Source organism: Choloepus didactylus, chromosome X (assembly GCF_015220235.1).
Source record: "Choloepus didactylus isolate mChoDid1 chromosome X, mChoDid1.pri, whole genome shotgun sequence".
NCBI classification, from domain to species: domain Eukaryota; kingdom Metazoa; phylum Chordata; class Mammalia; order Pilosa; family Megalonychidae; genus Choloepus; species Choloepus didactylus.
In genome coordinates, this window is record NC_051334.1 from 106,950,428 (window position 1) to 106,977,443 (window position 27,016).

General features: G+C 39.2%; 2 protein-coding genes and 1 long non-coding RNA gene across 6 annotated transcripts in view; 2 read left to right on the forward strand and 1 right to left on the reverse strand.

The window, feature by feature from the left end:
- Nucleotides 1-322: 322 nt before the first annotated feature.
- On the reverse strand, nucleotides 323-4,414 carry LOC119523576. Its single transcript, XR_005214646.1, has 3 exons — nucleotides 4,278-4,414; nucleotides 3,237-3,331; nucleotides 323-346 (listed from the first exon to the last, which is right to left on the reverse strand). It is a non-coding gene; the product is annotated as an uncharacterized LOC119523576 (long non-coding RNA).
- LOC119523575 (signal recognition particle 14 kDa protein-like) lies at nucleotides 1,645-2,150 on the forward strand. The gene has a single exon (XM_037822386.1). It carries the CDS (start codon nucleotides 1,645-1,647, stop codon nucleotides 1,975-1,977), a length of 333 nt encoding a protein of 110 aa, XP_037678314.1. The 3' UTR covers nucleotides 1,978-2,150.
- Nucleotides 4,415-4,632: 218 nt separating the features above from the next.
- LOC119522748 (protein diaphanous homolog 2-like) overlaps nucleotides 4,633-27,016 on the forward strand; it is a 132,578-nt gene continuing 110,194 nt past the window's right edge. For 3 of the 4 annotated variants that reach the window (XM_037821371.1, XM_037821373.1, XM_037821372.1), the window contains exon 1: nucleotides 4,634-5,030. In XM_037821371.1, the coding sequence (XP_037677299.1) occupies nucleotides 4,902-5,030 (129 nt within the window). In that variant the 5' untranslated portion in view covers nucleotides 4,634-4,901. Of the gene's footprint in view, nucleotides 5,031-27,016 lie in introns of all 4 variants that reach the window. The other variant, XM_037821369.1, reaches the window with a different exon arrangement.

The window sequence follows — 27,016 nt, forward strand, 5'->3', positions numbered from 1 at the left end:
TTCTCTATTAATGACCCAGATTGTTTAGATGAGAACATTCAGTGTAAGGGAGACACAGAACGCGAGAGGAAGTGTAAATGGATAGTAAAAGGTTCATCAGAAACCTATGGTATAATGAATGGCTCTAAGGTCAGTTTGAAGAAAGATTGAGCCTGGCCGCCTTTTATCTTTCTTCTCTCCTGGGACTGGCTTTTTAATGTTGACTTGGTGCTAAATTCATGAGAGGTCAGAGGAGAGACTGCAGTCAGTGGTTGAAACATGAATTTTTGATATCCCAACTGTCAGTGGTAATCTCTTTCTTCAGCTTCAGGAAAGAGGTATATCTCCATCACCAGCTATTTGTGTCCTAGGAAGGCAAAAACAGAGAAATCTAAGTGCAATGCGATTAGCCCTCTGATTGCAAGTGGGGAGGTGCCTGACTCATAATCAGTGGACAAAGCATCCCTGAGGGAGAGCAGTGGCTCCTTTGTTGTGTTAGCTTCCAAAAGAGGTCAATACGATTGTATAAAAATGTAGCTTATGAGGGGTGACAATGTGATTGGGAAAGCCACATGGACCACACTCCCCTTTGTCTAGTTTATGGATGGATGAGTAGAAAAATGGGGGAAGGAAAACAAAACAAAACAAAACAACAACAAAAAGCACTCAGTGTTCTTTTTTACTTTAATTACTCTTTGTCACTTTAATTCTTATTCTTCTTATTTTTTTGTGTGTGATAATGAAAATGTCAAAAATTAATTTTGGTGATGAATGTACAACTATATAATGGTACTGTAAACAATTGAATGTACACTTTGTTTTGTATGACTGCATGGTATGTGAATATATCTCAATAAGATGAATTTAGAAAAAAAAAGGTCAATAACTCTGATACCTGAAAGAAGGTTTTTTGTTTGTTTTTAATTTCTGTGTACATTAACCATAGCAAAATACTGAAAAACAAACATCAAGTATTAAGACAGGGAATGAGATAACCACGATAAAGTCAAATGTAAACCATATCAGGGACTTTTTCACTTTTTTGCTCTAAAGGTTATAGTTCTTTTATATGCACCTCTGTTTTAGTTTCCTAGGCTGCTCTGAGCACATATCGTGAAATGGGTTGGCTTAAACAATGGGAACTTATTAGCTTACAGTTTTGAGGCCATGAAAATGTCCATATCAAGGCATCATCAAGGCGATGCTTTCATTCTGAAGACCAGCTGCCCACGAACCTTGGCTCTTCTGTCACTTGGCAAGGCACACAGTGGCATCTGCTGGTCTCTCCCTTCTTTTCTGGGTTTTGTTGAGTTCATCTTCTTGCTTCCGTGGCTTTCTCTCTCTCTGTCTGAATTTCATTCAGTTTATAAAGGACTGCAGTAAGAGGATTAGGACCCATTCTGAATGAGGTGGGTCACACCTTAACTGAAGTAGCCTCATCAAAAGTTCCTATTTACAATGGGTCCACGCCCACAGGAATGGATTAGATTTAAGAACATGTTTTTCTGGGGGTACATATAGCTTCAAATCACATAACTTCTAATTAGTTTTCAAATGTAGCTTAGCCTAGCGTGAGGATGGTGAAATCCAACTTTAAAATAACATCAGAATAACATCAATCCGGCTGGGGGCTTATGCTGATGGACCAGAGCCAGCAGTGCCAGGATGGTGCTACTGGAGAGTGAGCAGTTCCTGAAGGAGCTGACCAGGCTCTTCCAGAGGTGTTGGTTGTCGGGCAGTGTGTTCATCACCCTGAAGAAGTATGATGGTCGAACTAAATCCATTCCAAGGAAAGGTACTGTGGAGGGCTTTGAGCCTTCTGACAACAAGTGTCTATTAAGAGCTACTGATGGGAAAAAGAAGATCAGCACTGTGGTGAGCGCCAAAGATGTTAATAAGTTTCAGATGGCTTATTCAAGCCTATTGAGAGCCAACATGGATGGGCTGAAGAAGAGGAACAAAAAGAGCAAGAGCAAGAAGAGCAAAGCAGCACAGTGAAGGGTACCTGACTTCCCGCTTTCACCAATTAACCACTGAATTGCTATTTTTCCTTGGGTTTTTACTTTTGGCTACATACAACCCAGCTAGGTTTCTGGTTTCCCCACAGTGGCTGTTTTCAAGTGAGATATAGGGTCATTTTGGAGGGAAGAAAGGCAGAAACAGGGCTGCCATGTTTATAGGGTAGTTGTAGTAAGAAGCCAGGTTATTTTAGATCTGGCTAATTGGTCTGTGTTTCATGGTTGTATATTCCTGGATTATAGATTAAAGGCCTTTAGCCTTCTCTGTGAAGAGCAATGTATCATTAAACCCATCTATTTACCAGCCTGAAAAAAAAATAACATCAATCCATTTTCAGGTCTCCTAACACCTTCCCTTTTAAAACAACACCAACAAGACCTACAAGTTTGGGTCTTCATGTTCTGGAACCTCTCTGTTCTGCTGCTTCTCTTGCCAACAGTCCCCCTACCCATTACCACCACCACCACCAATTTCTTAATCACTGGGTCCTTGCATATGCTATCATCATTTCCTTTGCCTGGAATGCTCTTCACTTCCTTTCTTTGGTTATAATTGCACAATATATTTTTGTTTAATATCTTTCCTAATAGCCAGAAAGCTCCAGAAGAGCAGAGCATGTCTGCCTTGTTTACCATTGTACCCACAATGCCTGGCACAGTACCTAACACTTAGTAGGTCCTCAACAGATATCTACTGACTTTAGGCTTAAGCCCAAGGCTGAGCCTTAAGGCTCAGCTCAAACATCATCTCCTTTGGGAAGGTTTCCCTGAGCCTCTGACACTCTGTTTGTTACCTCTCATATGATTTATATGCTTCCTGATCATAGTTCTGTCATCCCATCGTGCAGGTTTTTAATAGTCTGTTTCTCTTAGTAGACTATGAGGTTCTAAATGGCAGAAACTGTGCAATCTTCATCCTTCTGATGTATAGCACCTGGTATTCTCTAGGAGCTCAATAAATGTCCACTGAGCATATTATTAAGCAATGTTTGAGCTTGAAGGACCCTCAGCTATGTCCCACACCCACATCTCTCAAAGAGGAAATACATAAAAACATTGGATAAGTATGTCACATCTTTCTGCAACATCCACTTTTACTCAGTTTTGCAGGAGGCGGGGACGTTTAAGTAATTTCCTGGTAAAGTAATTTAAATTGTGTGTTATGTCTGTGTAGTGAGTTGAATTCAAAATATACATCAAATTTTAAGTCAAATGGGAACTTCAGCAAAGCAAAATTACCTTAGGGCTCCCTGTCTACTGTGTCTGGAAGTATGCATTCCCTCTCCTCTGTGGTTCTTGGGTAGTTTACCACCTTTGGATTAGGAAAGTCACACCTGCAAGATTAAAGTTAGTGACAATGACAAAACTGGGATTAAAATTGGTTTCAGAACAATTTCAAACCATTTAATGTTCTTTTCACTCTACTGTCCAAGTTAGACCCTATAGCATGGTCAAATTCATCCTAATGCATTCTCAATAAATATGTTCAGATACAAATTAGATTTAGCATAGTATTTTTTCTTTTTTTACCTTTGAATTGAGGGCATTTAGGCTGAAGGGGAGAAGGGCTGAGTAACAGCATATAAGCATGTTTATGGAGTTGGTATCTAAAATTACACTTCTAGCAATTGTGCTCTTACACTCTGATGGTGGTTGATTCAGATAATGCCCTGCTCCTCTAATGTCCTCAGTGTGAACCTTTATTTTTAAAGGGCCCCATTTAAAAAGAATGTAAGAAATATAGCTTGGGCCTTTTCCTGAGGACAAGATGCTAGGTACAACACAAGGACTAAAGACTAACAATACATGCAGAGCACTGCTTGTTGCTGCTCAAAAACACCCAGCATTTGTCTAGGGATTTACATTTAAAACAGAGCTTTAACACACACAATCTTATTCACTCTTCACAAGAACCTCAAAACTAAACTTGTTTGGGGAAACAGGAAAATAGCATTCAATTTAAATGTCAGCTTCATAAAGGTGCCTTGGCTAAAGAGCCTAACACTCCCTCGGGATTAAGCTGTGGGTGCCTGCTACTCCAACAACCCAGCAGCATGGGAATAAAGGAACGACTATGTTTCTTTCGTGGCAACGCAATCATGGCAACAGAAAGCACCCACTCTTTCCACTTTGACCTGTACAGTCTGGTGAGGCAATTAATCAGAGCTTCTGTGGTTTTCCTATAGAATGCCAGTTGCCTTGCCAATCAAACCCTCCCACAGGGTGTATCCAGGCCACACCCTCGGCAGGGCCTCTGGGAAGGAGGGCGCTCTGGCCTACCCGAGTAGAAGCTGATATTCAGGTAGAGCCACCAGAGAAAGTCACACGTGAATCCTCCCGGACCTCAGTTTCCCCATCTCTAAAATGGGCTACACCTCCTTTCTTTTGAGTGGGTCCCTCCCATTTCACGCCGGGCCACTAGGAAGTGAAATCAACGCTTAACCGCTTAACCGCAGCTTCAACTCCTCTGGTTAAGCGCCAGTCTCCGAGCTGGGCATGCTCAGTAGCTGGGGCCGGCCCAGCACCAGCTTTCTGCGCCCGGGCGACTGACTGCGGGCACTTTGATGAATCACGTGTGTTGAGGCCCTCTTAAAGAGATAGGCACCTACTTTCCCTCCACCCTAAACACCGCCCCGAGGGCGGCGGCGCCGGCGACCGTGGTAATTGCAGCTGCTCAGGGGCAGAGCTTGCCCCAGCGCTGAGTAGTGGCAACCGCGCGTTGCGTCGGGGGTGCTCTGGAGCCGGGAGCCCCAGGGCCTGAAATCGGCAGCTCCCCAGCTGTACACACTCTCACACAGGAAGAGGTGCTGCCGAATCAGCGCGGGGCAGCGGGAGCGCCCCGTGGGGCTTCCTCAGTTGAGGAGAGGTGGGGTTCCAGGGCACAGGTGACAGGGCCAGAGAAAGATGGAGCAGCCCGGGGCGGCGGCGGGAGCGGGAGGCGGCAGTGAGGAACCCGGTGGGGGCCGGAGCAACAAGCGGAGCACGGGGAACCGGGCTGCCAACGAAGAGGAAACGAAAAACAAACCCAAACTGGTGAGTGCTCCCGCAGCCCCCGCCGGCCCTGAGGACAGGGAGAGCCCCGGGACCCTCCTGCTGGTGAACACCGGGGGGCCCGGGGCCCCCTCCCAAGGGTGACCGCAGCCTCCCTGTGCAACTCGGGAAGCCGCTACAGAGGAGCGGCCACGCCGAGGCACCGAGACGGCATGGGGGCGGAAGAGCAGCCACTCTTCCACTTAATTCCTTTCTCACTCGTGTCAGCCGGGGAGGCAGTGCGCGCAGGAGAAAGGCCCCACCCCAACTTGGGGAGACCCGGAGTACTGGGTAGGGTCTGTTGTTTGTCTAGCTTGTGGGCTAGAACCGCCGTCGCGCGATTTCATTCCCCTCCCAACTCTTGCCAGTTGCTGTTTTGCCTCTTGTGCCTGGGGTCCAGGGCAGGGGACCCTCTCTCCTTTTCAATCCAAGTACTTGGGAACCAACCCACAGCCTTGCTAATCAAAAATAGCACAACGTAGGCCCCCGATCTTTCTACTTTATCAAAACACTAAGGGAGGAGGCGCCTACGTGCGTTTTTCAACCCTTGTCTCTCCATGTGCTTTCCCAAGTAACATTTCCTTGGAAGGGTGCGGGGAGCGTGGGAGTTGGAGGCTTGCTGAAGTACCACCAACTGTCGTGTGTAATAGGCACAGTCACACAGTTCTTCCACTTAGTTAACTAAGCACGCTGAAAAGCAGTAGGCAGACGGTGCAAGTCTCACTGTCCTGATAGTGTGAAGCCATGGTAGCAGTCCATTTCCTGCCCCTGACTTGACGAGCAGAGGAATGAAATCTATGGGGCCTGGTATTAGATTGGGAAATACTGGAGTTTCTTCAACTCATCAGTAAAATGAGTTCCTCTTTTTGTAAACTTTCTAGTTTGGGTGGCGCGAGGTTAAGGGTTTTCCAGCACAAATTCAGCAGATTATTTCTGAAGATTCTTAGTCTAGATTTGAAGTACAAGCCGCATGTTGCAAGTCTGGTTTTCAGTTTTAACCAGCAACTTGATGAAAATAGGGAAGGGAACGGCGACATTTAAGTAAAGCTGTTTCTTATGGCATCTTACCATTTGGTGTGTTCCTGCTTGTGCTTCTCTCTCGTCCTTCCTATTTGCCTTTCACTTATGGTCTGTCCTTATTGGAAAACAATGATCAAAGCCTTATCATTTCAAGAAATATACAGCCTTTCCTTTTGTGGGAAGGGACATGGTGGAATAGATAAAAATGACAAAAAGTTTAAAGTCTCATCAATTCCATCCTAACTTGAGGAAAATTGGGAACTTGCTTACTTGATGTGTCCTGTTACCCCAGTATTTTACAAGTGGAAAAAAATGAATTACAGGTTCTTTGTGACTTGTCTATGCTGGCAGAAGTTTAATGGGTACTTTATTATTCCTTCTAGACTCTGTCCCCTCACTGTCCTGAAACTTAAAAAAGTTCACCAAAGCTTAATGTATTTAAAAATTGTGATGTTGTGATTTTGCAATTTATCAGTTTGTGGTTAAAGAGCAAGCGTCTTTCCTTTTTTTTTTTTAATGGGCCCAGTGCAAAACTGTGGTTTAATCAGCAATTATAAGTTTAAATAAGAATTAAAGTCAACTAATAATTTCCACAAATAGTTTGGTACATCCAGCAGGAACTTTTAAATATGCTCTCAAGAAAAAGTACTTATCTCTCTGTTAGTAATAACACCTTGATTATATTCTTCCCTTCCCTTTGGCCATTTGTCCTGTTTCATCTTTTATATTTTACTTGCTTGACAAGGTAACTAGATAGTTGTGAGATGGTATCACTTTCAGTTCCTAGCCAGCTTCACTGTTTGGTGTTGAACATAGCTTGATATAGTAGAACAAGTATTTGAATCCAAGAGTTTGCTAATGTCAATGTGAACTTTCCTTTTTGCTCAAACATAGCTTTTGAGCTTTACATGACTTTGTAAACAGATGGGTCAGAGTTAATAAAAACAAATTTACGAGGATATTACAGCACAATTTAAGGCAAGCCAGTTGAACAAACAATGAAGACTGGTAAACTTTTTTCTAAGTGTCTTTTTTCTTATTTTGAATTGTTTGGGGCCTAGTCGTTAGTGTTATCACTAAAGCTTTCAACATGTTTTTCTGAAGCCTTTTAGGAAAGACTTGATTTGGAATTCTTAACCTAAAATATTGCAAATAAGATAAATCTTCGCCTAGACTAAATTTTATTATTTTGAGTATTATGTTAATAAAAATCATTATCCTACCTTAAGAGTGTGTATGTGTGTGTGTGTGTGTGTGTGTGTATAAAGACATTGTGGTGTGGGATTAGAAAAGAGAGCCATGTGATAATGGAAATTCTTTGTGTAGGTGATTGTGGGAGATAGGGGTTCTTAAACTCCTGAAATTGTCTTAAAAATTTTGAGAGTATATAGGTATATTTATTTTTCTGGGCTCCATAGCTTTCATAAACTTCTCAAAGTTCTCCATCACATAAAGAAGAACTATTGGGTTAAAAAGAATAGAGAGGAAAGGAAATGACTCAGTTGATTCCATTCTAAGTTACTAAGAAGTGGAGAAGCAATGAGTAAAGGAGAAGGGAAATAGCACTGACTACACGGGTGATTGATATTGAAAATAATTTGTCTGAAGGTTAAAAAGGAGTTGATTGCATACCATCTATATAGTATTAGTTAAAGTTTCCACTGTTGTAGAGACATCAACTCAATAGCTATTGTATAGTGGATTCATAAAGCACGAGGACTGTGATTTGGTGATTTTCATTTCCTTCCTCATGGTTCTGGAAAACTGGAGGAGGACATGTTTTCTAGAGAGGAACTACTTTCATTTAGATCCTCAATTTTTTGATGGGTTTTAGTGAGATTTTTTTAAATGTCATTTCAAGATTTTAACAACCTCTGTTTAAGAGTAATCAAATCAAAATGTAAAGAAATTCACTTCAACTTTCTTCACACATGCATCCTCATTAATGACCCTATTACTTTTTATTTTTAAAGAAGGCGGTACTGTCTTGCACTCATCTCATTTTGAACAGTTCACTAGTAGTGGAGCTTTGGATTTTATGTACAATTCTGGTTAGGTCCAGATTGTAGCATGTCATCAAACAGCAAAAATTTTAGATTAATTATTACTTTGATATCAACCATGGAATATATTTTGTCAAGTTGGGTCGGGGAGAGAGAACACTAGAAGTGTTATGAAGGAGCTACATCTTGAAATACACGTTTAAGGCAGTGACTCTTCCAGTAAAAGAGGCTAGTGTTGATGTAGAACTAACATGGTTTAATTTTTTTTAAATCATAAGGTCTGAGCAGAAAGAGTTCATTAAGGCATCACAAGTTTACTGAGCACCTACTACATGGTAGGCATCATTCTAGGAGTTGGTAATATAAAGATGTTCATAGTCTAGTGAGAGACACAGGCAAGTTTATTAATCATTATGGAATATTGTAATAGATTATAATAGGCATGTGGCTAGGAGGGTGCTATAAAAACATCAGGGAGATCATCTAAATCTGATTGCATGTTTGTGGTAAGGAAAGGCTAACCAGAGTGGGTGACATTTCTTCCAAGGCTTGAAGAATGGACATTAAGTGAAGAAGCACAGGGAAAGGTGTTCCAGGTTGAAAGAACAGCATAAACAAGGGTACGGAGATATAAGAGCATGCCCAAATGAGAGAGCTGTGGATAGATTTATGGCTGATAGAAAGGATATATGTATGATCTAGATCATGATGGATCTTCATATGCCGTGTTAAGAGTTTCAATGAATTTCTGAAACTCAGAGTAAACCACTGAAGGGATTTAAAATGCAGGAGAGTGACCTGACCATATTTGTTTTCAGAAAGACAGTACTATGGAGAAATACTTGGAGAGGGGTGCTAGAATGGGGGCAGAAATACCAGTTAAGAGGGGCAGAGTGGTATAAAAGAGCTTGGTCTTTTGAATTAAAGACCTGGATTCCAATCTCAGCTTATCCATTTACCATTTACTAGCTCATCCATTTCCTAGCTGTTTCCTCAGGCTATCTCCGTTACTGCTCCTTCCTGCCACCTACCCTGAACATCTTCATCAAATCTGAAATATGCATCCTGTTTCTCCTTTATACATCTCACCCACCTTTCACAGCTTTGGTCATGCCTCACAATTCTCCCATTAATCTTTCACTGATTACTTCAGTTTGCTGAGGGCTCATCCTTATTCTGAACTCTTTTAACAATTGTGACTCTGTATGTTATATGCTGATCTTGTCTCTACAAAGACTGTAAAGTGCTTCTGGGCAAGGGTCTCCTTTTATGCCTATTCTTGAACACCTCACAGGCCAATGCTTATGTGAAAAAGTATTCAGTAAATGATTGTTAGTGGGATATTTTCCCCCTTGAGAGTGTAAATTGTCAAAAAGAGGCTTTAAAAAAATTAAATAAACATTTACTTTTGGGTGTCACTTTTGTCTTAGTTACATATACCCCATCAAATTAACATATTTATAAATTTCTCTGTGTCCTTTCTCTTATTTTGAATTTCAGGAAACTTCTGCAGGGCTGGGAGAACTCCCATGCCCCCTCATTTGTTTGGAGTCTGAACTTCATGTGGAGAAACAGTACCAAAACTGATGAGCCAAGTACCATTTTGTTGTTACTAGTAGGAGGCTTCAGGTTATTGGCAAAAGAACACTGAATGGAGAGCCAAAAGACCTGGGTTCCAGTCTCCATTCTGTCTTTTATTTGCTTGTGATCTCTGAAGAGCTGTTTAACACCAGAATTTTGGGTTCTTTGATTAACATCTGCCAGCTGGAAATAACTCTGCCTGCCTGATTTGCTTCCCAAGGTGGTTTAGATAAAACACAGAAATGAATGAGGAAGCATTTAGAAAATTCTATATTGCTATACAAATATAAAGCATTATTATTAACCCTTTGTATTACCTGAATCAAATGTAATTGTGGTTGGTTGGCTTAATTGCCTTCTTGCAATTTGATAGCTCTGACACTGTTATTGTATAATATGTTTGTTGATTGATTTCTTAATATTTCCCCAATTTCAATTGTCCATTTGGAGGATTATACATTCTGTCCACTTCCTAATAATTCTTTCTGTTGAATGAACATAATATGTGAGTTTAGCTTTTTTTCCACTGTAATTTTATAAAAATCAGACTACCTTTTTCTTTCGATTTATCAATTTGAGCCATTTAAAATTTTTGTTATAAAACATTTATTGGATATCTATGACATTCTGCCTTGTTAGGCAGTTTATTGCTGTTGTACAAATAAGGAAACTCAGTCATTGCATTGTTAAGGGGACTGAACTGGAGATAAGTTTAAAAGCTACCACCTCTATTGTAGAAGTTAGCTGTAGCACTGAGTCATGTTTCAAGGCTTCTGAAGGTGAAAAATTAGTCAGTCAATCTTGTTCTTTTTTTGTTCCTCTTAGGAACAATTATAGTTGTAATCCACATAGATTTCATTCCAAGTACCAGAGCTCTAACAGTAGTCACATGTCATTGAAGTGAAATCATATTCCTTTCCAATCTGGTCTCAAAGAACACTGTATATAACAAGATGATCTGAAAGCAGTATGCACATAATAAATGCTAATTTATGTGAGCAGCACATCTGGTTAAATATTACTGGGTATTACTAGCACAACAGGGATTATTATTGGAGACCAATCGTTTTCCTATTCCTTTATTCAGTCTTCCATGCAGAAGAGACCAGTTCTTTCTGCCAGATTTGGGGTGTTTGATACTTTAGTTTTAGTCAAGACTGAAGAAACTGAGATAATGGCCAGGTGATCTAGAATATGGTTATATACTTGATATCCAAGTGAACATCTTGTGGAAGACACCCATTGTGGAAGATGACTCAAAATTGACATATGATATGAAGGTTGAGATACAGTTTCAAATAGATGTTTATTATGAACATCAGTAATAGAATGAAATTAGCTTAAGGTGAGTTTAAAACTTAATTTACTTGATCAGACAGAATCTATTTCATTATAAATTATATACTCTAGCTGTAGTTTAAACAAACCCTTAACTAAATCCTGATATTTGTTTCATGTTGAGGTAGCCTGGGGAAAGGGTCTTGATGCCTTTTTCATGAAAGTATGTAGAAAATAAAATTCTTACTCATTGTCTTTTACAAGGGGATTGGTTTAATGAAGGTTTTGCCATATTGATTTAGGGAGAGTAAGCTTTATTGTTACCAAATACAGAACAGCAAATTGGCCACCAGTTTCTCCTTCTGTTAAGGCTCTATACAGTGGTGCTTACTTCAAGGTGGCTATTCAGGCAGGCCTAGGTAGGTATCCAAGACTTATGAATTAATTATCCCCAAATGAATTGACTCAATCACTGGTAGTTCTGGTGTTCACCCAAGAAAGAAAAGATGTTGGGTACAGTCCTTTAAAAAAGTATATTTGCTATTCCGTGATAGATATCCATATATTTTGGTAAAGATCTAGTCAAAATTATTAGAAATTTTATCTTCCCTTAATTTGTTGGTCTCTCTTCAAAGCTGAAAGTAAAATACATAAAATAAGGTTTTTACTTTATTTATAATATGTGGTGGTTAATATGACTTTTTATAAAATCTATAAAAATTTTCAAACATACTAAAAGTAGAATAGTACAAACCACTATATATATCCATTATCCAGATATAACACTTATCTGGATTTTGCCACATTTGCTTTATTTTTTCCTTGCTGAAGTATTTTAAAGCAAATTCCAGATACTGTGTCATTTTCCTCCTACATACATAAGTATGCAACTTTAAAAATTACTGACTTTTTAAAGAAACATAAACACTATGTCGCTGTCATATTTTTAATAATTAACAGAATTCCTTGGTATCATTTAACACTCAATCCATAATCAAATAATTCCAATTGCCTCAAAAAATTACATTTTTAATCTGTGTGCCTAATTAATCTACATGTCACAGAACTAAATGTTGTTCAGAGTTACTCCACATAAAGTGTTATCAGGAAGCATCAGCCCAAATTAAGTTCATTTCTGTTTTAATTCTCTGGAAGTATCTGGAAAAGTTGAGTACACAAATGTGGGTAGACTCCTTGGAATAGCTACTATGGACTATAGAAAATAGATCAAATTAAGACTTTTGACTCCATTTACTAGTTAGGTAATCACTCATTCTTCATTTTGCAATTTGTGAAAGTGGGGTGGAGTTTATGGTAAGAATTTTCTTTCCAGGGGAATATTGTACGTAGTTGGGCAAAGGAAGATTGTTCTTGAGTTCTCTAGACAAAGGGTTCATATAATTCTTTGTGTGTGCACACACACACCACACAAACTAGGTTTATGCTATGAGCTTTAGTTTTATTTCAAAGCAAATGCCAATTTGGTACTTGTGTTTTGTAGCACTTCACTTTAGGTTGCTGAATCTGGATAATTTGTGAGCAAACATTTACAAGGAACACTAAACTGTTACGTTTCCTTATTTAGACATTTGTGGGGTTAATGTTGAAAACCAGTATTGAGACATTTGTGGGGTTAAAATTGAAAACCAGACTGCACTAATGAGGTGTTGGAGTAGGGGATGGGTGGGGTGGGTAAGTATGAGAAATCAACTTGGGCAAATGGCCTAGACTAGACACAGATTTACTAAAGAAATTGTGTAACCACTACTTTCCAGATGGCAATTTAGTGCTGTTACTGTGCAGGGAGGCAATAGGCATATAATTTCTCAAACTTTTTGGACTCAAATAGATTTAGGCTAGTAGTCTATCTCCACTCTACAACTTCTAGTCCAATCATTTACCTACCCAATGAGGTGGGTAGTTTTCTTCAGAACAGGTAGATGAATGATAATTGTGGTGGCTGGACAGGTGGAGTTTTCTCCTTTTGTTTGGCCATGGAGAGAAAGCTTTGGGGGCGTTGTTTTATGTGCTTTGAAATCAATCACTGGTAAAATCTTCAATGCACAATAGCATGTTATGCTGGTTGAAGCTGTTTAGAAAGCTGCTTATATACAGATAGCAAGACTGTTCAGGTTGTACACTTACATTTTCAACTTAAATAAAGTGGATGTGTAATAGAGACCAGGCCCACCATGTATGGTTGAGGGCATAAGGCCGTGGAGGTTGTGCCCCTCATCAAAATTTATGTCCCCAGGTGCAAGTCTGGTCTTTTGGGGGTGGGGGTGGGGGTAGGAGTGGTGTTGGCACTTTTTCTAATTGACACAAAAGTGCCATATGGGCTACCTGATGAATTTAAAGCTAGATGAATTTTATTTCCTTTAATAGGAAGTTCAATAAGGCACAGGACATAGTTTAATGTCTCATTTAGGATAGGAATTTTCCATTTGTTACTCATTCTGAAATAAGAATATAAGGTGAATATCTATGTAATATATTATACTAAACCTGACTACATTTGCTTTTGAATTCTTGAAATCCTCAAAGACACAAAAAGGACTACATATAGCTGCGGATTCAATGTGTTGATGACCTTTTCTAACTTAAGGCTCCTCCTTTTATGCATGCCTACCAGGACTTTTCTTGACATTATTGTACCTCAATACTTCACATATTGTACACAGATTGTACAGGTATGACTGTTCATTTTTTTGAAGTTTGTGTTGTAACTTCAATTTATTTTCATTTACATTGCCCATGATATAAGGCAAGAACCTATAGAAATTTTAAGATGGGTTAAAATAAATTTGGCAGAAGCATTTGCTCTAATAATATTCTCTGCAGTATAGGACCTCACATTATAAAATCAATGTGTTCCAGAAGATTCAGTGTGTACATAAACATTTGTGAGTGGAAATAATCTTTTCTTAGGCTGATCTCACAGCTTGTTTTTCATTGGCAGTATATTAGCTTACATTTTCCCCACCCCCATTGGTTGAGTAGCTAATGGACTTTAAACAAGCTATTAAAGGGAAGAATAATTTTACGATGCAAAAAATTTAAAATGGCCTGGATTTTATCCATGTTGGCGATTTGAATTTTCATATATTTTTCTAAAGCAGGGTTTACCCATGTTCTCTAATCTCTATATTCTTAGGCTTTTTTTGGTACAGCCTATACTTGCTTCATCAGACTGTTTTCAGATGGTCTTTCTTGTGAATTTCTGAGAGACCCAAATCTTCCATTTTTATATAACATGGGTAGACCTGATACCAATTACTAAATTTTAAGTGGCCAAATGTATAAAACGGAACTGAAGTAATAGTTATCCTTTAAAGTAGGGGTTGTGCTGTTTCTGGGCCCAATTTTCCGCATTCCTCCTCCCAGTTCTATTGTAGCTATTGTGGATCAAGATGTGTTACTGTTATAAATTCCAGCTTTCCAAATCTCTGCCCCTTTTAAAAATCATCTATTATCACTTGTGTTCTTCTAACACTGACGGTCATCTTATTTCTTGTTGCTCTGGCTGATTTCTCTGAATATTATTAATGGTGTATCCTATTGCCTGACAACAGAAATAACATGCAGAAGGATGGCCACTGGATGTTAAATCAATTACTGAATGTGAGAAAGATTTGTTTACAAGCATTTTCTATCCACCCCTGACACCAACAGTGTTGACGTGCATTTTGATCTTATCACTACCACTTCATGTTTTTCCAGACTCTCCGTTTTATTTTATGGTATCTAAAAGTCTTTCTATAGTAAACTATAGAGTTGAATTATGCTAGTATACTATAGAGGTGAAATAAGCTAAATGTAATATCTGACTGATCCTATTAAGTCTTTTTTAAAAGACTTTGTTTCTGGCAGTTTAAAGAGATTATATAGAAAAAAGCTGATTTTTTTTTTTCCCTTTAAATGCTGATCTATCTGAAACACAGTGGCCAGAGTGACACTTTGCATTTAAGTAAGCTGACTACTTTTAAAAATGTTACTCTGGGCAAGTAATTTATTTTCTCTCAGTGTCAGTTTATTCTTTAAAATAAGGAAGTCAATATAGACGGTCTTCAAGGTTCCATTGAACTCTGATATATTGGGAGTCAAAGGTTATTGAGAGCTGAAATGAATCTGCTCTAACATAAATACATGCCATCCAAGGTCTAGTTAGATGAAAAGTTGGAATTATGAAAGATGACTATTTAAGGCTGAATGTCAAAGGGTAAGTGTCCCAGTTAACTTTACTGTCCTATTTCTGGAGTTTGACTCAGCCTAGTCCAGTACAGACTGCAACACCATTTTTTTTTATACCATGTATTGTGTTTAGGGCAATGTACTGAGCCCTGGGGCATACCAGCTCAGCTGTAGGTCATTCTACTCCTTGGAGGGTTGCCTTGGTTCATTGATCAGATACAGTACTCAAACCTGCCCAAAGGAGAGTCTCAATAATAAACAATATTGATACCTCCTATTTATTGGGCACTTATGATGTGCCAGTTGGTATTCTAAGTTTTTGCATGTATTTGTCAAGAAATGTGTGGGGTCTGGGATTTTAAAGCTAGTGTATTACTGTTTTGTACATGATTGCAGAAGACCCAAGACTCACGACAGTTTATTATTCATCACAAAAGCAGTAGCCAGAATGTCAACTAGACACACTGATTCACCATTGTCGCAGAGTCACAGGGGTGGGCCACGATGGATGCTTATATAGGCACAGTGGATTGTATTAAAGGAGAGGAACATTGAGCTTGGAACATTATAAACACTATGTTTATAGTAGGTGGAAGCAAGCCTGCTCTTTGTCTGGGAGGTATATGTTACTTCATCCCCAAGGTTGCTTGCTACAAACCCAACCCTGAGAAATGGCGTGAGTAAAGTGCTGTCAGGGCCTTTCAGTCTTGGCATACTGAGCAAGAATGTGCAGGAATGCTCAGGAACCAGGGCGGATTGCCTCCCCTATCAGTATCAACTAGTTTGATCCTTACCACAATAATTTTGTAGGTGAGCAAAAGGGCTCAGAGCAGATAAGTCACTTGTCCAAGGATATGCAGTGGTAAATCTGGAATTCAAGACTAGTCTTACTATAAAATGTGTGTTTTCAACCATGATTTTCTATACTACCTAAGACCCTGTGGTTGTTTTAAACTGTATATACCTCAGAAAATCATTTTCTTAAAGCTAATCCATTCCTGTGGGTGTAAGTAGGGCCTTCTGATTAGGTTACTTCAATTAAGGCGTGGCCTAGGGTGGGTCTTAATCCTCTTACTGGAGTCTTGTATAAATAAGATGAATATGCAGAGAAAGCCAGGGAAGCAAGAAGCTGAAAGCAAGGAAATCTGGAAGAGAAGGGAGAGAGGAGCAGATGCCACCATGTGCCTTGCCATGTGACAGAGTAGTCCAGGATCACCAGTCTTTAGGAAGAAAACATCGTCTTGATGATGCCTTGATTTGGACGTTTTCATGACCTCAAAATTGTAAGCCTGTGAGCAAATAAATTTCCTTTGGTAAAAGCCAACCCATTTTATGGTATCTGCTTTCAGTAGCCTAGCAAACTAAGACCCCAAACTTCAGAAAGCGCTAAATTTACGTGGAGACCTAGTGGTCCTCCAGACAGGTGATGGTTGGACCTGGCATATATGTATATATATTTTATATATATATATATATATATAATTTAGAAGACAGAGTTCACAGGTCATTTATGTTAGTGCCACTGATAATCAAAAGTTGAAATTCTTGGAATCACTCTCAGGAGAAAGTGGGTCATATGTCTGACTACTTGCTAGAAAAAAGCCATGAGAATGAAAGAGATATGGCTTTCAGTTTTAAGGATACATAAACATAGTTCTTAAAAACACCAGTTTGGCAGTCTGGCCTTTGTTAAATAATTTCATGGTCAATACAAAGCCTTCTGTACTTAACTACTGTTGCATGTTACAGATGATTCTCTTTTTTGTCTTTTGTATCTTTGCCATGTAAAGAGTAGCTTCTGAACAGGCTATGTTGGGAGTCATACTGCCTGCTTTATCATTTAGTTTCTATCTCTCCTCCCCCTTTCCATTCTCCTTCTATTCGTTTGTGAACTTTTGTGTGAAAATTGCTTTGGAAAATAAATGCTATCTCCTGTTACAGGAGGATGCACTATGCATTGTTTCTTGTTTAGGGAAGTGCCAAGAACCACCTACCTTCTCCTGCTGCTTCCCGTTTCTGCTTTGCCAAAAGATTGGCTGCTATAAAAGTGTGGTATATTCTACCAAGTGCTATCTTTTTAATTAGTCTGCAGAAGTGTTGTGACAAACTATTTTTATGTTGACATGTAATACGTAATAGAGCCCCAAACTATGGGCTTAACTGCCAAATAATATGGAAGTGCATAAAGTAGATTGAGTTCTAGTCCCCTCAGCCTTAACCATCATCTCTCCCCCCAGTTAAGGGGAGCTTTCGATTAAAAAAAATATGATGGGTAAAATAGGTTATTAGTACACTTATATCTGTGTGGAATCAGGCCATTTGATAGTTATGATCACTCTTCTTTAGTGAATTAAAATATCTATATTGGCTATGTTCACAGAACCATGTATAAGACAGTATGAACCCTCATAATGACGTACACACAACCAGGAAAGCTGATAATTGAGCAAACAATATGTTCTTCTAGGTTCCTGTTTTTGTAGTGTGCATCTGATCTATTCCTACAGATTCATATTTCCTCCATGTATGATTCTGGTTGTTGATGCCCTTCTTTTGTTTTTGACTTCATCTAACTCAAAGAGCTTTGTGCTATAGGCAAGTATATAAGGAAGGGTGTAGCTTTTCTTTGTTGCCAAAAATGTGTTATTCATTTTCTTTAGACTACTGGTTCTCAGTGGGGGATGATTTTGCCTTCCTGGTAATGTCTGGAGACATTTTTGTTTGTCACAACTGAGGGAAGGTGCTACTGGCATCTAGTGGGTAGAGGCTAGGGGTGTTGCTAAACATCCTACAATGCACAGGACAGCCCTCCACCACATGGAGGGTCTGACATGTCAATAGCGTTGATTGAGAAACCCTGCTTTACATCCTATAACGTTTTGTTTATTTAGTGTGAAAAATTCTTGTGGATCCTTAGATATTCTTCACTTTCCATTCTTTCCTTTCCTCTGTATTGTGACAAACCCAGGTTGTTACTGTTTGTTCTTGCTACTGTCTATGCAAAATACCAGAAATTGATTGGCTTTTTTTTTTTTTTTTTTTTTTTATCACCAGTTACTAATTACCAAGAGCTGTACATATTTTCAAACATCCAATAATACAGTATATTCATAGATATATTTTCACCTTTCTTAAAAATTTGACTTACTACATGATTTTAGGATTTTCTATCTAATCTGGATCAGCCTTCTATACTCTCCTCCAGAGACATGAGAATTAAATAGTATCTCTCATGGGGGGGGGGTTCTTATGAATGCTGTACAATACTGGATATATGTACAATTGTGAACACCTTACTCAGAAGACAGTCCAAAGCTTTCATTGTGTTTTCAGAGGAGCCCAAGAAAAGACTAAGAATCTTTTAAGAATGCAGAGAAAATTCTAAGGGTTATAACTGCCATGCCTACAGGGGCTGGCAGGTAATATAAGTGAGTGAAGTGGGTAAGGTACTAGGCAATAGGGAATGGTGGGGACTGTAGCATCCTCAAATGAATTTGAGGAGTAGCTGTCTCTCAGTTCCAGACCATTGCTGCCATGTGCGCATGTGGGCTCAGTGTTTCCAGTTATTAATATTTTTCAGAAGAAGCTAGAAATCTGGATTTTTCCATGAAATCTTACAAGTTTTAAACCACTACCAGAATTTAAAGTTAAGCAAACAAATGCCAATGGGACAAATGGGCCACTGATTTGACCCTCAGGTTGGCAGGCCTAAAAGAAGCCAGGCATTTTAAAACATAATTAAATACATAAATAAAAATAAGTAAATGTTCTCTTCAGGTTCCTAATAAGCCAAGAACACCATGACCATTTACAAAAAGGCTCCCTAAAGCATTGTAGTCCGACTGGAGTTTGGTACTAGGGAATTTCAATTGCCAAATGCTACACCTCTTCAAGCAATGCAGTTGCTGAACGCAGCAGATCCCAATCCCTTTCCCTTTGTTCCAGCCAAGTCCACTATCTACATAGATCAGTCCCAGGTCTCTTCAGTGTCAGTGATGAAAAGAGTTCTAGAAGGGGGCATTTCAAGAGTGCTAATTGCATGGTTACATAAAACCTTGATTTTCTAGCTGACAATGCTAATGACTGTCACACCACATCTTACCTATTGCCAGAATTAAGACACATACAAGAAACCACAGCATGCATGGATTCTTTGTGATGCCTGCCATGCCCAGACAAATGATATTTCCATAAACCATATTAATCTCTATGCAAGAGAGCTTGCTCTTTAAAGAGAAACCCTGCAATATAATGATTAATAGGGAAAAAATCATTTCCAAATTCAACTGTGTCATAGGTTCATAGTTTAAAATATGGGCTTTTAAAATATGGTTCAAATCCGTAATTAAACCTTCTCCATGGTTTGATGGGGAAGCACCTGGTTGCTGGTCCCGTGGTGAATTTCCAAGGCAAGTAGAGTTAAGTTCTGAATTGTGTGGAGTAGAAACGGGTGGGGACTGGTGAACAGATGGACCCTGAAGGCAGCCGCTGACAGCTCAGGGGGCAGCACTACCGTGGGTGGGAAACACAGGAGTGACCTACTGAAAATACGATCAAAACCAACATCCACATTCTGCCTGTGGATACTGGCTGATGCTTCAGTGACCAAGTATGCCTGGTTCTTCCCAGACAGAGTTTTATTAAAATATGTTGAAAATGGCATCTTCCTCACAAGATATCGTATGACTGGACAAATGAAGATTTGGGCTATGGTGGACAGAACTACAAGGATAGCACTGCCACTGTGTGAATAATGAAATATTTCCACCCAAGCAAATACACACTTTCCCGGTGAGGAATGTGTGTACACCGTGTACATATATGTGTGTGTACGTGTGTGTGAGAGTGAGAGGGACAGAGGCAGAGGGAGGGAGAAAGGAGAAATGTAATGATTTCGTTTTTGCCATCATTAGAAAAGAACAACTTCAGTGAAGGCTCCTTAAATAATCATAGAGAACACTGGTTTTCTCAGGGTACCTGTAATCATGCTGGATATAATTAATGGCAAAATGATGAGTTTCAGCATCCTCATTAGAATTTCTCCAGGAAAAGCAAAGTAGACTTTCTCCAGATTAGAAAGCTTGCTGTATTCTCGAACAAAGACTCCCACAAAAATCCCTAGCACCACCGCGGCCACCGTGGAGAGGAGCAACCAGTTATTCTTCAAGAAGCGCTTGCAGTCGCCTGCCTTCCTCGCCGCCTTCCCCATGGCGGGCACTCGGCCTCCAAGCCGCGCCGCGGCTGCCGCTATTGTACGCTGAGCTCGGCCGTGCGTGCGGGGGCTGGGGGTCCCCGGGACACGAAGCAGGATCCGGGTGCGTCCGGGAGTGCGTGCGTGCAGGCTGCTGCTGCTGCCGCCACCTGAGATCGCGCGCCTCGCGGGTCCCTCCTGAACCCGCGCCGCGCGGGCCGCCCCGCAAAACCCTGCTTGGTGTACGTGGCAGGAGCGTCGGGATCCTCCTGCCGCCGCTGCCGCCGCCGCTGAGCTCAGCGAGGAAGGAAGGAGGAGGGAGAAAAGAAAAGGGAGATAGGAGGGGCGGTGGACTCAGGGAGGTGGGTGGGTGCGTGCGTGGAGAGTCCAGTGCTGCGGTGGGAGCTGGGGCGGCCTCTCCAGGGAACCCTGCGCCCCGCCCCATCCTGCCACTGGAGTCTCTCTTTTCCTGATTGGCTTTTATAAAGGGGATTTATTTGGTTACAAAATTACAGTCTTTAGGCCGTAAAGTGTCCAATGTAAAACATCAACAATAGGGTGCCTTCACTGGAGAAAGGCCATTGGTATCCGGAAAACCTCTGTTAGCTGGGAAGGCACGTGGCTGGTGTCTCCTTGCTCCCAGGTTGCGTTTCAAAATGGCTTTCTCCCAGAACGTTTCTCTTTAAGCGTCTGGGGGTATTCTCTCAGTTACTCCCAGGCAAACTCTGGAGTAGCAAAAGTCTACTTTCAATGGCTGTCTCCAAAATGTCTCTCTCCTTTGCTCTCCAAAATGTCACTTACAGCTGTTCTGAGTTCCTTCTGTTTGTCAGCTCTTTTATATGGATCCAGTGATTTAATTCAGACCCACACTGAATGGGTAGGGTAACACCTCCATGGAAATTATCCAGTCAAAGGTCTTGCCTACAGTTGATTGAGTCACATCTCCATGGAAACACTCAATCAATAGGTTCCAATCTAATCGACACTAATACATCTGCCCCCATAAGATTGCATCAAAGAACATGGTGTTTTGGTGGACATAATACATCCAAACTGGCATACAGATCATCCCTGTCTTCAGTGAAGAATTTTTTGTTTCATTGACTCCCACTAATCCAGTTTTCGTTTTCTTCCTTTCTTCTACTGGAAATCTGTGAGACTGGACTGTTTATACAACTTTGTAGTTGTAAACTATAGCTCTTATCATTTATCTCATTTCTGACCTTTAAGGAAAATAGTCATTATAATTCTAATGAGTTTAAAAGGCTAATTGTCCACCTGTTAATTCCTTACTGTAGCAACAACTTTTGATGCTGGTCACTTTTAAGTTATCGTATGTATGGATTTTAGATTCTGTGGTGTAGTCTTCTCTCGTGGCTCTGCCTCTTGATTTGCTGACTGTCAAAGTATCAGCTTTCCTTGCCTCCCATCTCAAAAATTGCTCATTGTTTACCTGCTCTTCTCCACATACAATTGCAGGCAATGATATACCTACCTCTTTAAATACTATCTGAATGCAGATGATGCCAAACCTTTCTACCTACTCTGACATTTCAGTTCGATCCTATATCACTGTTGGCTGAAAGGCATCTCCCAGTGATGGTACACTTCTTACTAAAAACAGCATAAAGTTGTTGATTCATTTCTCTAAGATTCATTTCTCTTCTGTAACCTAGAGAACCTTATGGTACTGGTTAATATTCTTCCTCTTTGCATGGCAAATGAAAATTAATTTGATTCCCCCCCATCCCTCACCCAACACACACACATACACACGGTATTTACTAAGTTCACTTTTTCAAGTTAAGGTTTATTTTTGTTTCATATGCCACCAGACTGCATTACTATAATATTAGTCACTGACCTTTATGATTTCTGGTCCAGCTGAATCAAGGTTAACTTCCCTATTTGACTGGTGAAAGTTGGTGACTACTTCTCATCCAACTCATCAGGAACAAGCTTATTTTTATATTTAGGGATTATTAAGCTGATCAATTCTGCCTTCTTAACTTCTATTTACCTCTTAATTTATTTAAGTGTACCTATTAACTGCCATTGCTCCATCTTCTTAAAATACCCTTTTGTCCTTTTTTTCTCTTCTCAGTGAATTCTAAGTACTTTCCTTCCATTTCCTCATAGAACTCTTAAAATCTTTATTGCTCAATTGAAAGTGACATGATCAATTCGTTCTCCTTCAACCTTCAATTTCCAACAGAACCATCTCATTCTGCAGCATGCATGACCGTATTAACAGTTGTGCTTATTATAAATGTATGTTACGGTATATAATCATTCCACACACATCGAATCCCCATTATGTATGAGGCATCATGCTGAGAGTGTGAAACAACTACACTTAGATCTTACTTTTGAGGAGGTCATGGTCTAGTGAGTAAAGAGGCACAGGCATTACTTATTTTTTTTTATTCATTTTTATTGAGATTTATTCACATACCATGCAGTCATACAAAGTGTACATTCAATTGTTCACAGTACCATTATATAGTTGTGCGTTCATCACCAAAATTAATTTTTGAACATTTTCATTACCACACACAAAAAAATAATAAGAATAAAAATTCAAGTGAAAAAGAACAATTAAAGTAAAAAAGAACACTGGGTGCCTTTTTTTTTTTTTTTGCCCCCAATTTTCTACTCATCCATCCATACACTGGACAAAGGGGAGTGTAGTCCATATGGCTTCCCCAGTCACATTGTCACCCCTCATAAGCTACATTTTTATACAATCGTCTTGAAGATTCGTGGGTTCTGGGTTGTAGTTTGATAGTTTCAGGTATTTATTGCTAGCTACTCCAATTCATTAGAACCTAAAAAGTGTCATCTATATTGTGTGTAAGAGTGCCCACCACAGGCATTACTTATTACTATTAAAGTAGCGAGTCCTATAATAAATAGGTGTGAGCAGAATGCTCTTGGAAATGCCACATGCTGGCCTTGATAGAGAGAGGAAAGACTTCATGGAGGCAACCTTTGATCTGGGTCTTGGAGAATGAGGAATAGTTTTGTAAGATTAAAAAGAAGGGCATTCTCAATAGAGGGAACATCATGCACACAAGTTTAGAGTCATGTAAAGGCAGGTTTATTTGTTTTTTTGTTTAGTGCCATTGCTTTAAAATGTTAAGATCCCGGAGGAAGGCTGTGATTGAAAACCTGCTTTGTAACTGCTTCATATGAAGTATTTTTCACAAATTCAGAAGTGGACTGGAGAGAGGAAACTAATATTTATTAAGCACCTACAATGTTTCAAGCATTGTGCTGGTAGCTTTATATCATTACCTTAATTAACTTTTATCATAAATGTGTATGGTACATGTAGTTATTTCCCACTTGTACAAATAAGAGAAATGAGTCTCAGAAAATTTAACTGATTCTGATTCCAAAATACATGTTGCCTTTTTCTCAGAAATGACATACTATATTTAGTATTTAGAAATGAAGTAGAATATAGTTTCATTTTATTTTTTTTCTTCTATCAAAACTCTGTTAGGAGTCTAATAAATGCATTTTAACCCATTTCATCTTTGTTTGATTTAGCTGGGAAATAATAGGGCTTGGGAAGTTGGCTAGGAGTTGACCACAAACATCTAATTTGTAGCTATATATGGTTAGTTTTACTCCTGAGGATTTGGTCAGCTGGAAAAGTTTTAGCTCTGAAATTCTTCTTGTTCAATACGTAATCTAATTTAATAAATGTTTCAGAGAAACCCACTCCAGCACTGTGCTAAGCATTAAGAGGCTACTAAAATAGTCCCTGCCCTGTAGGAACAAAGAGTTGGAGAATCATATATGTACAAACCTATGGTGCAAGGTGGAATATGATAAATATGTAAGTGCTACTGTAGTGGTAATGGGTGCTATGGAAACCCAGATGGCGTTAATTCTAGATGGGAGTGTTAGGATGACTTCATGGAAGATTGGCAATAGAAGAGTCTTAAAGTGCAAGGGTTTTTTTTTTTGACAGGTAGTGATAGAGAATTGAGGAAGGGCATTCTCTATATTGAGAGCAGTGTGCATGCCATGAGTGACTCAGTGAAGCTGGGTATATGTATGAGAGTGGTGGTAAGTCAGCCTGGATAGGGAGATTGCACCTCAATCATGGCAAGCAATGCTTAGCTGAAGAGTTTTGCTTTCATTCTGTAACTCATGTAGGGTATTCGAGTAGGGGAGTGATGAGATCAGACCTTACAATCAGACCTTATTTTAGACTTCTTATAATTGGAAATTTCATGAAGTCCGAAATCTTTTGTCAAAACACCGCAGTAATTGGCCTGTTTGTAGTGTAAACGTAAAGGCATCTATTAATTCTGATACCTTTTGGCATGCTTTAATTCAACAGCTTTGAACCTGTGAAATTAAACATGTACTGTAAAAAGCATGCACTTTGCTAACTTACAGTTTTGTAGCTACTTAATTGGCTCTTGCTTCCAGCTTACTGTTCTGTAGATCTGTGCCTCTAAAGTTTTTTTTACAAATACATTCTGCTCTAAAGGTCAGGTAGTTTAGCTTACAAGGCTGCTGCTGTCATACTGAACATGTTGTGGTGTCAAGGTTGAATTACAGTTCCTGAAATACTCCAAGAGAAGCTGCAAGATTTATGACATACAGAACTAGGTAAAATTATCGTCACCAAAGTGTTGTCATGATATGGTTGTTTTTTCCATTTTCATGTATGAATTTTTGTGCAGTGGAGGAAATACTGCTCTCAAGTATGGCAAAGTAGTCTTAAGGTTATGATATGAGCTCAAGTCCCCTACTTGAGAAAATTCACTTAAGTGGGATTTGTATTAAGACACTGTCAAAGAGTTTTATTGCCATAGTTTTTAAGTTGGGGCAATTAGGAATAGGGGGCCAAGTGAATTCAAGATATAAGAGACAGGGGAATGAAAATTTATCTGTATGCAAAGTTATATACCTTGGCTATCAAAGTACATGTTAATCTGTGTTCATATTTAGTTCTTACACTAAAATTAATTTGTAACATGTGAATGAAATAACATTTAAAATATCTGTTATTATTAATGTTTATGCTGATTTGAACATAAAGCTTCTCAAATATATGTAGGGTTTTAGTGTTTAGTTGATCTCCTAAAAGTAAAACTGAACTTTCTCTTATGGTACATAATTGTTATGCAGTGTTTTACTTTAGTTGAGGACAAAGATAATTAGGTCAAAATGGAATGTCTTGTGGTGGTTATTTTCTCTATCTTGAGTTTACAGATATCATCTATCATGTGTTTACTGAAAGTGAATGGTTATTTTTGGGTATGTGTGTGCAGTGGTTTTTAGCCAAAGAAACGAGACTTTATTTCACAAGGTATAGGTTAGAATAAATATCAAGCTCCTTGTTGGATTACAAAATTATTCTAATATGACACAGGTCTTTAGGACGTGGCTCATCCCTTGTTAGACAACTTTCTCATGAGAAATTTGTGATTCTTGCAAAAGCCCTATTGAGTCCTCGAAACACAGAGTATTACTACAAAAATGAAGGGTAGGAACTCCCTGAGTTATAAGTATATACCCATAATAAGTGTCTTCGGGCAGGGGCTCCCCTGGTAATTGTTAGAGCCAAAAAATATTGTCTAGCCTTTTTTGTCTCCTTCCCACTCATGTTACCTTGTGGCTTGGCCACCCAGTTATGCCTTGGAGTAGTCCCGTTTTGTTTCTTTCTCAGTGACTTCCATAACTGTTGTGGTGCCAGAAACAATCTACTTCTCAAGCATCTCTCTCACCTGCCCTACTATATGACTTTTTTTTTTTTTTTTTTTTACTGCATTCTACTTTTTTTAATGCAATTTTATTGAGGTATGTTCACATATGCTGTAATTCATCCAAAGTAATACAATCAGTGGCTCACAGTATCATCATATAGTTGTGCATTCATTGCCATAATCAATTTTAGAACATTTTCATTACTCCAAAATAAAGAAAACAAATAATAAAAATAAAAAAGAGCACCCCAAACATTCCATACCCCGTACCACCACCCCCCATTATTTATATATTGTTTTGTCTTTATTTTATTACTCATCTGCCCATATACTGGATAAAGGGAGTTGTCAGTCACAAGGTTTTCACAATTACACGGTCATAGGATAAAAGCCATTTTGTTATACAATCATCATGAAGAATCAAGCCTACTGTATTACAGTTCCTACTATATGACTTTATTGCCTAAAAGTTGGGGCCGATGATAGGCATGAGCTTTTCCTTTACTATTGGCGTTTCCTCTCTTTTTTGCTTAGTAATGTGGGACACATTTTCCCATAGATATATTCCTTTATTCAATATATTTTGCAATGCAGTTCAGTTTTCTAATATTATATGAAGGACATAGTCATGAGATATAAGTGCTTGCCCTCAGGGAATTTATAATATTATAGGGAGAATAAAACTTGTATACACATCCCTTGAATGAAAAGTCCCATATAAATGGCTGAAATTTAGAAGCAGGAGCCATTAATAACTTCAGTTAAAATAGGCTTTAACCCCCAAACCTATTTTGGGGGTACTTGCCCCTGCCACCAACCCACCCCCCATCATTCCTCATGGGAAAATGCAGTCAGAATTCTAAACAGAAAACTTAAATATAAATTCTTGGATTGTCGTATACTCAGTTTCAGGATTTTCATATAAACTGAATCGATTAAAATATTATATAAGTTTAAGGCAGAGGTATACCTGTTTAAGAAAATATGCCAGTA